Below are 14,898 nucleotides of genomic sequence, written 5' to 3'. Positions count from 1 at the left end.
TTATCATTCTATCTGGAGTAATTGAATAAGTGGATATTGGCCCGATGTATCTGCTAGTCAAGAACTTGTGTGCCTTCTAGCCCTCTGAATAGTGATGGAATATTTCTCTATAAAAAAAAAAGATCATGAACCCAACTAATCTGAAAATGTAATCTAAGTGATGTAACTATGAACATCACCTTGATGAAAGAAAATGTAAAGCCAAAGTCCTAACTGCTGTCAACACTGACACAGCACGCAAAAGCAAACAAGACTCCTTTAAGAAAACTGGGTAGGGGTGGCTCTATCCAAGGTGGTGACACCATGAAAAGGAGCCCTCGGATACCCACCTGATGTCCAAACGAAGCTACGCTATCGTATAGCGAAACCCGTTGATGTCATCAATGCCCGAGACACCACCTGAGTATCCCCTTCCGTGTTGGTGAGCATACAGGAGATTACTTTGACTACAGAGCTTATCCATCGTCCGGCCATATGTATGCCGGAAAGACTGGCCCCCTCAGGCAATGACACTAACCCAGAAAGGATGTGATGACAGGCCACCGGGAACTCTGGCAGAGTCAGCTTTTCACATTAAGCAACACCTTGACAGACTTGGTTATTTGGGGAAATGGCACTTGCTGTGGTGGTGCCCCGTGCGTCAGTTAATTTAGTGTCTGGACATCTTTGTTTTATGTTTCTTGTATTTGTCTGTTTTTGTTCTATGGGAGCATGCTTGTCATGCCATGCACAAGTGGTTTTAGGTGTACCCCACCTGGGTGTTAATGTATAGCAAGGGCTATGTCTATAGGTAGTACATTTCTTGACAATTGATAAATGATTTATGCTTTTTCATATAACAGCTGTACACACTCTTTGTCACTATTTCAGCCTACTTGGTTTCCCACCCTAGGGGACAATTTTTTCTTTGATCTGAAGTCTGTTAGATAAGGTGGCAATTGTATTTCAGTTATTTGCTAATGTAACATGACTCAACATTTTACTCTACCCATTCCGGGCAAAGTAACAGTGCCTCCTGATAGCCCACCTTCCAGCAAAGGTATATGTGTCCATCCATGCTCCCTCACGGCCCATTATTTTAATGGAGCAGGGCGTCTTGAGTATAGAGGACACGTGAAAATGCTCATGCCTGAGCATCCACTCAGCAGACACTGTCACATGCAGGAGATGTTATCCATAATGGTAAACTCTGGAACCAAAGCTTCATCGGGGGGGATTTCTGCAGTGGAGCAGTGAGGATACCTAGCTGAGGGGTGGGGTATCAAGAGGTACTACCACTATTCTTAATGGCCCTATTTTACTAATATACTTATGTTCTGTGAACAAACAGAAAAAGTATTGCTCATAGTAATTTGTCTTGCTCCTAATGCATAGTAGTTGCAAACTGCTTTCAGTAACAACTCCCATCTTTCCAGTTCTCTAGTTTTAAAGAACACACAGTTTAGAGGACCCTGGAGAGCACTGGTCAATACAGGAAGTGTGATCTACTATTACTGATAGGAAATAAAGCAATGTTTTGTTGCTGCAAGAAATGTGAGCATTTAAAAAGAAAACGAATACTCTTTTTAAACTGGCATGATATCAAATTAATATGATATAGTCTGCATTTTTACACACAAAACCCTGATGTAACAGTTCCATAACATAGTATCACAGCCAGGGCTGTAAGCCCAGGCTGAAATCTGTCGCCAATTCTTTGTATAATATATTCATTCGTATGGGCTCATCTCATTCCTGTATATGAAAATGTTCCACAAAAACTAGCTTTAGTTTTCAATGGGGATTCTATACTGCAGACACATCATAAATCTGTATTTATTCACTTTCACAGAGAAATCAAATGGCTGATTTATAGAAAGTGAAACAGGAAATCTAATTCCAGCTGTTATTCTTCCAGTGTATGACTAAAAGGTGTGAATATGTTGTGTTGGCATCAACACTTCTTTCCCCAATATTCAATTGCAATTGAATTACACTGGCTATACTTTCAGAAATGGTAGGATGGTGTGCAACAACAATCTAGTCACTTTAAAGCTGGTCATTCACCATGTGACAGACCCAACCAGGACAAGTGCTTTTGGAGGGGACTGCAGGCTACCCTGTTGCCTACGCACTGTGGAATTGGCATTCAAGGAAGCATCATGATGCAAGAGGACATTATTTTATTACATTTAACAGTCAAGGAAGCCATGATGGTCTCTGCCAACTTTAAACTCTGTAAGCAGATATATGTGAAAAGAAAGCTGGTTAATGAAATTTGGACAGCCCTGGGTCTTCTTGAATACTGTTGCCGGACAGTCTGGGATTCCTGATTAATCAAAGCATTGTCTAGGTGTGAATTCCCATTCACCTACTATATTGTTTCTGTCTGCTAGTATTGTATCCACTCCACCTAGTTGGCAAGCTATTGTGGGATGTTATGTTTGTTAATTAGATTGCTGGTTAATTAAGATCACTGTTAGTTGTTAGCGGTTAATTGGATAAGTGTTTGAAGTATGCATTGACATACTTTATACCTCACAGGAGGACATTCCCCTACTGAGGATATTAGTATGTGTCTGAGTTTCAATAAACATTCATTCCTATGGTTCTATCCCAACATCTTGTGTGTACAATACTTGGGGGTAAAAAGGGCTGGTATTAGCTCTCGGTCTGCTTGGAGCAGTTTAGAGGGCAGAATGCACTGTTTGGCGGAAGGAAGCACCACAGTGGGGCACCCAAGTGGTTCTATTACACACCAATAGATTATTTTAGCTCAGGCTGTAGGATGAATGTCCTAATGTGCCTATTGTATTTTGATAGCGGCTCTCAAAATACCCAAACAGTGGCTGCTGTTTTGATTATTATTATTATATTATTATTATTATACAGGATTTATATAGCGCCAACAGTTTGCGCAGCGCTTTGATGCAACCGCTTTTCTGCCTAATTTTCCCCCCAGCTTCTTTGACTTTTCTTAACCAAGGGATAGCAGGCAGCAGGAGGCAGACATGGCTACCCACTGATTGAATATCTACCAGTTCATCAGGAACTGGCCAAAATGTGTACAGCAAAATATATCTTCTTGTTCTATACAAATAAAAATGTAGCTTGTGCAGGTGTAAAGATGTGCTCATTGCCACAGTTTTTATAGTAAACAACCTATTATAAAATGTTTAATTTGCTAAATATTTTTTTTTTTTTCATTGTTAAATCAGCTATTGAACAATAGTTGTCCTTGTACAGGTATACTGTATTTGCTCCATGCTAAAAAAGAGGCTGACCTGATCATTGGACATTTAAAGGATTAAGAGACATGTAGAAGGCAAGCATCTATCTACTACAACCAATGCTTACATTTCAGTTTTGAGCATGCCAATGTTGTGACACCAACCAAGTTTTTATTTTTAATGACATCATCTACAACTGATGTTCCAACTGTCACTCTCACTATAGGAGCTGGTTCCACTCTTGCCTTTTGATATCTCCAGTTATTTTTATATTTTATATTACACAGAAGGAAATGTAAGACTCAATGATGTGGCTTTTAATTGCTTTGGATGCTGCAATGATCAAGTTAGTGACTCCATCCAAAATGTAAAATTTTTAAATGTCCGTTTTGAATTAACATAACACTTTAAAGCACAGCTGTCAGGATAGAACTATGGGAGCCACCATTGTTGGCTTGTTTTTGAAAGTTCATGATCTAGGGCTGTCAAACATATATACTTTATTCGCGGTTTATTGATTCTCTGATGCAGAATAAGCATGCATATACCGGTTGTCCAAGCCCCGATATGCTTGTTGCAGATTAATAACTAACAGAGTAGCTAATGAAAGATGACGATGTGCCTTAAAAAAAAAAAAATCAAGAATAGCAGCTTATCGTTAAAGGATCCTTTTTAAGATCTGCCCAAACATGTTCACAATCTGATGTATGCAATACATTCCACAGTGAAAGATTTTAAAATTGTGAAGGTGATATAGCAGGGAGTAATATTTCTAACTACATGTGATTTTATGGGTATTTCGAAAGAAAAGGGAAATCAATCTGATGCAAACAGAGGGGAAATATCTTTCTGACCCTAAAAGTTATTTTTCCATTGGTGATTATTTCAATACTGCCATTCATCAGCCCAAACACCATAGAGTTCCCTTTTTCTACGCTAATGATAGTCTTATTTATTTCATTTACAACATGTATCTCATCCTATAGTTCTTATGATAAATTATATAGTGAAACCTTTTATACTGGCAGTGGAAATATGTTTGCTTAAAAATTAAATATCAAATTTTTCTTACCCCATACAATAAATTACCAGCTGTCTGTATGGTAGATCTGTTCTATCAAAAGCGGTTGGACATATGCTGAATAGCAAAGTTGCATAAAAGAAATTCGCACAGTGAGGGGAAACCCATTCTTCGACATTTGTCCCTCTTGAAAGATTCCCCCTTACCTCTTGTTCTGGGGACAACTCCCCTTAAATGTTAGATTTCCCCTCACTTTTGGTGTAGAGATAATGGTCACCAGTTTAAATAGGTGGGTAAATCTTTACAATTGGAACAGAGTCTGATATAAAAACTTGAGAGGTTTTAACCCTTCCCTGCTGTATTCAAAGCTTAAAGAAAAAGGTTTACCTAAAAACGTATTTACATTCTCACATTCTTTTCATTTAAAGTTTTTCTGTGGGCAAAATTTTATACCATATATATTAATTTCATCGTGTATTTCAAATATTTCTAGCCTACTCCTATTAATCTGAATGATCTTGAAGTTTGAAATTTACTTTGTGAAGATCTCCATGCATTTACATCCTTGAATTCTGTGACATGTATTCACTAAGCTTGACTGGAAAGGGAGAAACACTGCCATACACCAACTCGGCCCGAAAAGTGAATCAACATAATGGCTTAAGCCTGACTCCACCCAGGCCACGCCCCAAATGCATTTCACCCCACCCACGAAGCTTGATCATAAAGGGCGGTGTGAAATGAATCGGGTGGGGTGAAATGCATTGATTCACCTTTTAGGCTGGGTTGGTGTACAGCAGTGTGTTTTTTTTTCCAGTGCATGCTACAGAGCCTATATACAGGCTCCTTAGCCACCTGCACCCTAAAGTAGGAGTCACCAGAGTTGAAAGATGTTTGTCTAGGGTGGCACCCCAAGTTTTCTATGGTTACAGTATGTATTCATTTAACTAAGTAGGCCCTGTTTTGTCACAGATTTCATAGAGCCTGCCTTTTGAACTATGAGTTGCTGCGAGAAGGTGTTTCAGGTGGTAGAGTCAATACAGGAATCACTGTTTCCAGGCAGCAGGGGTACCACAGGATATGTAGTCCTTAGAAAATGAAAGTAAATGGCAGAAGACAAGCTGCAAAGCATGCTGGGCATCCGTAAATGTGTGGAAAGCTTAGCAGGCGACGATCACAACATGAGATGATTTTTCAAGTAAGCTTATATTGGATTGCCAAAAATGTCCATTAGTTGGAATGGTTATTACAATGCTTATGTTATATAATGAAAGCATATGCCATGACCTAAAACTCCTTTAAAGGAGAAGTCCAGCCAAAGCTTGTTTGACTAGACTTCTATGGTCACAGGAGTGCAATTCACCTGAGACGGCCGCTCCCCGCCCCTCCACAGCTAGGCACTCCAGTGAGCAAGGAAGAAGCAAAGCGGAGAGCTGTTTAATGACAGCAGCTCTCTGCTTGGGGAGCTGTGAGAACCAAGCCATCAGCGATGTTCGATCACTCGGTTCTCAGTGTGGAGGTGGCGGGGGACAGATGCAGCATCGAACCAATGCTGTATCCACCTAGGTAAGTATGAAAATGGAAAACAAAACAAAAACATACTTCTCTTTTAAGGAGTGTAATACTTCTAAAACTATAGTACCCTTAAAAAGGAAACGCTCATTACTCAGAACAGTATTGGAATTTTCAAGCAACATGGTTTGTTGTATTTTATAATCCACCTTACCTACAATGTCTTATAAGAATAGTTAAATATAAAAATGACAGTTAATAAAGAACAAAACAAAACAAAAGGACTGCAGCCAGTAACACATAGTAAACTGTATTGATGTAAATCTGTTGTCTAGACTATTAAGTTTACACCTGGTATATTTTGGAAGTTGGAAGGAATGTTTCACTTTTTCTCCAGAAAGCCCTTTTAATCCTTGGTTTCCTGCAAGTTACACATGGTTCTTGCATCAGAGCATTGAGCCTAAGGAACATATGGAGGAGGCTTCTCAACAGGTAAGACCATGTTGGAGTCGTACTGTAAATGCAGATTTGAAGCCAATCCATTCACAGAGTTGGAGTGGGGTGGATGCTGACTGTCATCTGATAATGAGATATCTGCAGAGGAGGTTGCTGGATACGAACCTGAAGGCTGTGAAACAGTAACAACATTTTACTTTAAACATGCTTGTACACAATATTGCATTTTTTTTATAGTATTACTGAATATATTGCACCATTAAATTTACACATATTATTAGGATAGAGTATAAGTTCATGTTTTAAGTTCAGCCCTCCACCTGCAGGTCCCTACTTACCTCTTTTGATGGCTGCAGCCTGGCAAGTACGAATTTAGTGCTGGCCAGTGCCTACGCCTTTGCACTAACATACCATAGACTTGAATGGGACATACTATCAAGAACAACAAATTAAAGTCTATAGTATGTTAGTGCACTGACAAACCAGCAGTAGTTTTTTTCAGACCGCGCAAGAGGGTGCAGCTGTTGGAGGAGGTAAATAAAGGTCTTGGGAGGTAGCGCACAGAGCAGGTAAGTACAACGCTATTTCCAAAAGCTTGGGAGGCTGTGTATAATCGACATAAAAGCAGATTACAATGACTTGCAAATCTCATAAACCCATATTAATTCACAATAGAAAATAGAATGCATATCAAATGTTTGAACTGACAAAATGTTCTATTTAAAGCGGTGGTTCACCCTATCGACGAAAAAAAAAAATTTTTTTTTTATTTTACCATAAAATCAGGCATTGTAGTGCGAGCTACAGTATGCCTGTCCCGAATTTTTTACCCCCGTACTCACCTTGTTCTCGTAGATTGAAGATACCGGGGAATGGGCGTGCCTATGGAGACGGAGGATGATTGACGGCCGGCTCTGGCGCGTCACGCTTCTCCGGAAATAGCCGAAATAGGCTTGGTCTTCACGACGCGTGCGCATAGCCTGTGCGCAGGCGCCGTGAAGAGCCGAGACCTACTCCGGCTGTCTTCGGGGAGAGTGACGTGCCAGGGCCGGCCGTCAATCATCCTCCCTCTCCATAGGCACGCCCATTCCCCGCGGGAGCCGAAAAATACGATCTACGAGAACAAGGTGAGTCCGGGGTTAAAAAAATCGGGACAGGCATACTGTAGCTCGCGCTACAATGCCTGTCTCGATGGTAAAATGTGTCGGGGGGGGGGGGGTGAACTACCGCTTTAAAAAAAATAAGGTCATTTTGAAATTGACAGCATCACATCAGTTGGGAGAGGGCAAAAAAAAGCTGGCAAAGTAAGTGGTATTAACAGTGAAAAGATGGAAGAACATTTTGCAATTCATTTGGTTGATTGGCAACAGGTCAGTAACATGATTGGGTGAAAAAAACAAGCATCTTAGAGAGTCAGAGTGTCTTGGAAGAGCAAAATTAACTAATCTGTAATATGCTGCATGTGAAAATTGTCAAACCATTTCAGAATAATGTTCCTCAATGTAAAATTGCAGACTTTAAAATATATGCTCATCTACAGTACATCATATCAAAAGATTCTGGGAACACAAAAAAAAAAAAAAAAAATTCTGGGAATGTGTAGAAATCTCTGTGCACAAGGGACAAGGCCAAAACGCAATATTGGATGCCCCAGAAGGCACTGCATTAAAAGCGGGCATGATTTTGTGATGGACACCACTACATGGGGTCAGGAATAGATTAACCACTTGGTAACCGCCCTATAGCCGAAATACGGCTACAAGGCGGTTCCCTAACTCTAGGAGGGCGTCAATATACGTCCTCCCAGAGAGTCAGAATTGCGTGCCCGAGCGGGCGCGCACACGCGATCACCGGCGCTCGGCGCGATCACTTGTAAACAAACCGGCGTCATGTAATGATGCCGGTTCCTCCCTCTCCTCTCTGTACCGTTCGGTACAGTGTGAGAGGAGAGGGAGGGGGGGAGCGGGCGGCAGCAGCAGCTGCCGCACTGTGGGCTGGATCTGTGACAATTGCAGTCACAGATCCAGCCATCCCTGCTCAATACTCTGCAATATAAAAATAATAAGCGCTAAAGTATGAGTGCAATACTCTGCAATACCCCACCCCATACTCTGCAATACCCCACCCCATACTCTGCAATACCCACCCCCCCATACTCTGCAATACCCACCCCCCCATACTCTGCAATACCCCCCCATACTCTGCAATCCCCCCCCCCATACTCTGCAATACCCCCCCTTCATACTCTGCAATACCCCGCCATACTCTGCAATACCCCCCCATACTCTGCAATACCCCCCCAATACTCTGCAATACCCTCAATACTCCAATACCTTGCAATACGTCGCCTATGGGGATTTTTAAGTAGCAACGTTTGGCGCAATTTCACGAGCGTGTGCAATTTTGAAGGGTGACATGTTGGGTATCTATTTACTCGGCGTAACTTCATCTTTCATATTATGCAAAAACATTGGGCTAACTTTACTGTTTTTTTTTTTTTAAGCACAAAACTGTTTTTTTTTTAAAAACACGCGTTCAAAAAATTGCTGCGAAAATACCGTGCAAGATAAAAAGTTGCAACAACCGCCATTGTATTCTCTAGGGTCTTTGAAAAAAAAGCATATATAATGTTTTGGGTTTCTATGTAATTTTTTAGCAAATAAATGATGATTTTTACATGTAGGAGAGAAATGTCAAAATTGGCCTGGGTGCTCCAGAACGCTTGATGGTGCTCCCTGCATGTTGGGCCTCTGTATGTGGCCACGCTGTGTAAAAGTCGCACACATGTGGTATCGCTATACTCGGGAGGAATAGCAGAATGTGTTTTGGGGTGTAATTTGTAGTATGCATATGCTGTGTGTGAGAAATAACCTGCTAATATGACAGAAACTAGATTTTTTTTTTTTTTTTTCACAGAATTTTCAGTCTTTTTTCTTTTATAGCGCAAAAAATAAAAACCGCAGAGGTGATCAAATACCACCAAAAGAAAGCTCTATTTGTGTGAAAAAAAGGACAAAAATTTCAGATGGGTACAATGTTGTATGACTGAGTAATTGTCATTCAAATTGTGAGAGCACCGAAAGCTGAAAATTGGTCTGGTGATTAAGGGGGTTTTCGTGCCCAGTGGTCAAGTGGTTAAAAAAAAATCACGGTCTGTGAACCCAGTTCACAGTGTCATCCAAAAATGCAAGAATCCTATATCGCGCAAGGATGAGACAACATTCCACTCCCAAAACTCCAGCAATTGGTCTCCTTCATTCCCAGACATTTACAGATTGTTGTTAAAAGAGGGGATGCTACACCATGGTAAACATGGCCCTGTCACAACTTTTTTAAGAAGTGTTTGTGCCATCACTTTCAGATTTACATTTTTACATAATATTGTGAATAAAATATGTTTCTGAGATTTGTGTTTCCATGTAGACTCTACACAGAGTCCCACCTTTTTTTAATTGAAGTTGTATAAAAAAAAGTAGCTTTACAACCACTATAAAGCAACCTATTGTTTACGGAGCTCAGTACCTAAGGCAGTAATTTTATAAACACAAATAATTGAGTCAGAACAGTGCCTCGCCCCCACTTGCCTGCCATCTTCAATACAGCTCCATCCCATGTTTCATTAAGAGACAAAATTAGATACCATGTAGTACTGTACACCAAGGACTATAAAATTGAGATGAGATATGACACTTCCAGAGAGTCTGCAGGTGTCATTGAATAATACAGTAACATTTTTTTTGTTTACTACTTCATATGTATATTAAAGGTGTAGCATTTGATAATCAGTTAAAAATAAATCTTTCAGTTTTTGTATTCATATTTACCCCTTATTAACCCTTGGTTAATCCTAATGAGCACTAATTATCTCCTTTCTCCCCTTAGCTATTATTTTTTTGATAATTTGTTTCTTGTTCTTCTTTTATTTTATTTTTAAGTTTTTAAATATTTGTTAAAAAAACAGTCAAAGTCTGTAAAAATAACTGGTTTCCCAAGTCCAGTTTATAGGTCTAGGAAAGCACAGGGCTTAAACATAAGGCTTCTGGTGCATTTTCCATAGCCCCATCTGGACCTGCTGGCTGAAGAACCTGTGGACAATCCTTCTCGGTCACAGGCTTAACAACATCACTGTTGAAGCCCAGGACATAAATGATAGAGTTCTTTTGGATTTATTTATTTTTACCCTCCTGAAAACTAGGAAGTCCTCCTGCAAGATCTGCCATCGTGCTTGGGAAACATACTTTGCTCAGAAATTCTCTGTGGGTCTAGTTATTTTGCTTTCTCTGGGGGGGGGGGGGATGAGCAATCAAACACTGCTGGTAGCTCAGTTCTCATTGTTCTCAGAGCAGAGAACTGGGGACTTTGAGTTTCCGGCTCTCTGCTTGTCCCCTCCGCACTGAACTGTGGAGGGGGTTGAAGCAGCTGGCTGGACAGGCTCTGTGATGTCAGCTGACAGTGGGCTTTAGAACGAACTGCACTAGTGTGAGCTATAGCTGAAGCACAGCCAAAATATCTTTGGCTATACTTCTCCTTTAAGGGTAAGTTCTCTGCCAATTTAGACCCTCTTTGACCTTGCCTCTCATTTCTGGTGAGAGTGTTTGTTCAGGGGGTTGTGCACATGGTTCTATCTGTGTGTACTCCATTGTCTCTGTGGGACCTCGGTATGGTTTTGCTGGTTTCAAGTGGTTGTCCTCACTCAAAAGGTGGCCTTCCTTGTTCTGTTTGGAGAGTTTCTGTTCTGGCCTTCTCTTGTAAGGTGTGGATTCTTATGTTGCACAGGTATAAGGTTGTTCTTAGGCCTTGAAATTTTTTTTTAAACAAAGGTGGGTTCCTCCTTTCACAATAAGAGGAGGAACCTACTAGAAGTATTAGTGCTTATTGGGCCCTCCAGCATCAGGCCTCAGTTTCTCAGGTCTGTGGGGCTTCCCCCTGATCTTCTGTTGTCTTCATGATAAGTTTTACCAGTTGGATGTTCAGGCCTCAGAAGAAGCTGGCTTAGGTGGTAACCCTGTAAGTAAACCTCTTTATTGTTTTTTGGCTTAGAGTTCTTGGGCTCATGTTGCTCACCCCTTTTGATTGTTTTTTGGTGTCTCAGTGGTCTAAGAATTTAGCCAAATCTGCGCCCTCTGGAGTAGAATAAAACATAGGCTTTTTGACTTGCCTGTGCAATCATTTTTATAAGGTATGTTACAGGACACAGGACCTTTGGCTTCTTCCAGCATTGCTTGCTACAAAACTGAAGGCATGCTGGGAGTGGGAGGGTTATGCAGGACTGAGTTACAGCTTTGTGTTTTGCCAGCGTTCAATGGCCTGGCAGAGCATAACCCATTGATCAAAAATTTTAGCCAATCCTATGTCCTGTGATGTACATAAACAAAAGGATTTTACAGGTAAGGCAAACCCCCCTCCCCCTTCTTTTAAATAAATCGAATCAAACATTTTTTGCAAGACATTATTTCTAAGAAAGACCCTAATTTATCCCCAAAACAATTTATACATTATGCTTTGTTTATTAATGGCAGGTTCTAAGGGGAATAAAGATATGATAACTGAAGTGGTTTTGCAGTATTTCATTTTTACCTGACAAAAAGAGTAAAAACATTTTATTACTACTAGTCATAACAAAGAAAAGGCAAAATCACTAAAAACATTACCTTTGAAATATCCAGCTTACATGCTGGGAATCCACACTATAAAAACGGTGCAAATAAAATTAATGAATTAATGGCCTGATTTAAAGTGGAACTTCACTCTCTTAATCAACATTGATTATTTTTAATCCTCATGCTGATAGGCATTAGTAAATCGATAGGAAAGTATATCATATTTACTTTTTTTTTATTTCATTAGTTACTACCTGGTTTTCTGCCTAGGCAAATGAGGAGGAGGAGGAATTTTCTCAGCTAACACTCTCCTGTATGCAAACCTGAGCTAAGGGCAGGAAGTAAATGCTACATGAATAATTTTTCTTACTCAAGATGGCCATGGCCAGAAATGCTAGAGGGTGATTTTTCAAAGTGATTTCTCAGCAAAATAAAGCATGAAGACATGGATTGGTGAGAAAATTTGCTTTGAATAATAATAAATAATTAAATAGCATTCTTATTTTGTGGTGCTCAGGTGCAGTGAAGATTTGCTTTAAATATAACATCAAAAGCAGTTTTTTTCAGATCCTACTTGTAAAGATCGTCAATGATCTGAGGTTACCTGCAGTGGTAGTGGATATGATGCATAGGAAGGAAGGGAGGAGGATGAAGAGCAAAAACCAGTGTAGGTCAGGATCTGTTGTGCTGGGTTATAAAGTATCTGAGGAGGAGGCGAATTAAAGTTGTGTTGTGAAATTGGTGCCTAGGAGAGAGGGGAAAAAAAAAAGACATTTGAAAATTAGAAGTACTTAAACTGTAGGGCAAAATAGAAAACAATAAGGATAAATAAACATCTTTTCCGCACAAGGGAATTGCTTTACTGAAGACTTTTATTTACTATCCATATGTAACGACCTGTTTCAGGACGCACGTGATCCCCCTTATCAGGCAACTATTACAATGTTTACCATAAAGTCATTTTTTATTAATCCTTCATATTTTTTTTATTGTGTTAAATAAAACAGACTCAGATTGTGTCACGTACCTGGTCTTGAGGCAGAGCTAAGGCTTCCATTGCGGATGAGTGCACAACACCCCTGAAGATGGTGACAGGAGATGCTAAGCCCAAAGAAGCATGGGTTGCCAGCTGTATGGTAGTCAGATAGATTTGCAGCAGTGATGCCTGTTAAGAAGCTGGGCACTGGAAGCAGCTGATCCAGGATGACACGCTGGGAAGTGCTGACAGCAGGCAGGAGACGTGGTCAGGAATGGAAGGCAAGGTCAGAGCACAGTGGTCAAGTAGAGGAGTAGGGAGGAGTGTGGTCTGAGGCAGGCCATGGTCACACACAGGAGATAATCGGAAACGGGTCCATGGAACAAGCCAAGGTCAGAGCGAAAAGAGAATCAAGGGGAAGTCCAGAAGCAAGTTGGGTCGGTAACAGATAATTCCAGAAAGAACATGCACACAGGAACATGGGTATCGGGGATCTGAAGACCAGTCAGCAAAGTCTGTGAGCATCTGTCCTCCTTATAAAGGACAGAGGGTGCCAAAATCGGCACGCCAGATGTGCGCTGTGAATGAATGTTCGTGCGCCTGTCACGACCATGCTGGATATTGGTAAGTGTGGAAGGCCTCTGAGACAATATTCTCCGGCTTATCCCCTAATGTTGCCCCCCCGACGGGCAGTCTCCAGGTGCCCAAACGTGGCACCTTTTTAGGATATTTATTAAAGAAGGCCGGGGGCATGTATATTTTCATGATATTTCCTCAGGTGCATACACTTTCCACTTTATTGAGATACTGAATTTGTCTTGCTCTCTTCCTGCAGTCCAGAATTGATTCCACCTTGAATTCTGTTTCTTATGCAACAGTAACTGGTGGTGGTTGGGGTGGATCCTCTCCTCCTGGGAAACTATCCAGAGTGGCTGGTTTCAGAATGGAAACATGAAGAACTGGATGGATTCTATAAGACTGTGGAAGTGCCAGTTCAAATGCCTCAAAATGTATTCCTTTTTATTTTAAATGGCCCAATAAATCTTGGTCTCAACTTCCGAGATGGGCAGGAGAGTTTCAAATTGGCCGTGGACAGTGAGACTCTATCTCCCACTTTCAAGGCTTTTTTGTAGTGTCTTTTAATCCTCTTGTGCCTTTTTGTGTAACTTTCTAAAAAACCCGGTAGCTGGCTTGGATAGGAGTTAACCTGCCCTGCACTGTGGGCACAGATGTTTCTTGCAGAACATCTGGCAAGAAGGAGGGATGGAAACCTTAATTGTCCCAAAATGGAAACTGGCTAGAGGCAGCATGAACAGAATTATTGTACACAAATTCAGCACAAGGCAAATGAGATGAGATAACCATCTTGCGAGAATGAAGCAAAACACCAAAGATTTTTTTTCCAGGGTCTAGTTGGTCCTCTCTGTCTAGCCATTACTTTATGGATGATAGGCGGAGAACAAGCAGACCTCAATCTTTAAAGCCTTGCAAACGGTTTTCCAAAACCTGGAGGTGAACTGCACACCTCTATCCGAAACAATATTTTTAAAGTCCATAGACAACATTTTCCCGGGGCGATCAAACAGTGGCCCCAGCAAGCCCCAAGCCTTAGTGTTGGTACCATTGCTACAAAGACAAGTTGCTTCTTTGAGCCCAGCATCTCCTGTCGCCATCTCCAGGGGTGTTGTGCACTCACCAGCAAGGTAAGCTCTCTCATCATCTTGGCCTCAAGACCAGGTATGTGAAACTACCAGTCAGCAAAGTCTGTGAGCATCTGTTCGCCTTATAAAGGCCAGAGAATGCCAAGATCTATTGCACGTGGTGTGCACCGTGAATAATTGTTCATACGCTGGGCGCGACCATGCAGGATATTGGTAAGTGTGCCAGATCTCTGAGCCAATCTTTTCTGGCTTATCCCCTAACACATAGGCAGTGTTTGTGTTTTTTTGTTTGTTTTTTAATTTGTTAACTTTAAGTAATGGAGCAGCATAGTGAAAATGTTTTATAAATTATAACACAAAGCCTGAGTTTGTAATTAAATAATAAGGCTGCCTCCATGCACATATAAATTATAAAACTAAGCAAAAAGGTTTTTACATTTTTTTTTCGAATGCTAAAAGTAGT

General features: G+C 40.8%; 1 protein-coding gene across 1 annotated transcript in view; it reads right to left on the bottom strand.

The window, feature by feature from the left end:
- Positions 1 to 6,036: 6,036 nt before the first annotated feature.
- The window catches only part of TMEM255B (transmembrane protein 255B), a 116,550-nt gene continuing 107,688 nt past the window's right edge, over positions 6,037 to 14,898 (bottom strand). Inside the window, exons 8-9 of the mRNA XM_040336368.1 lie at positions 12,403 to 12,543; positions 6,037 to 6,370 (exon numbers count right to left, since the gene is read on the bottom strand). Of these exons, the coding sequence (XP_040192302.1) occupies positions 6,203 to 6,370; positions 12,403 to 12,543 (309 nt within the window). The 3' untranslated portion in view covers positions 6,037 to 6,202. The remainder of the gene's footprint in view (positions 6,371 to 12,402; positions 12,544 to 14,898) is intronic.

The sequence above is a fragment of the Rana temporaria genome, chromosome 2 (assembly GCF_905171775.1).
Source record: "Rana temporaria chromosome 2, aRanTem1.1, whole genome shotgun sequence".
In the NCBI taxonomy this organism is placed as follows: Eukaryota; Metazoa; Chordata; class Amphibia; order Anura; family Ranidae; genus Rana; species Rana temporaria.
This window is presented reverse-complemented; position numbering and strand designations above follow the sequence as displayed.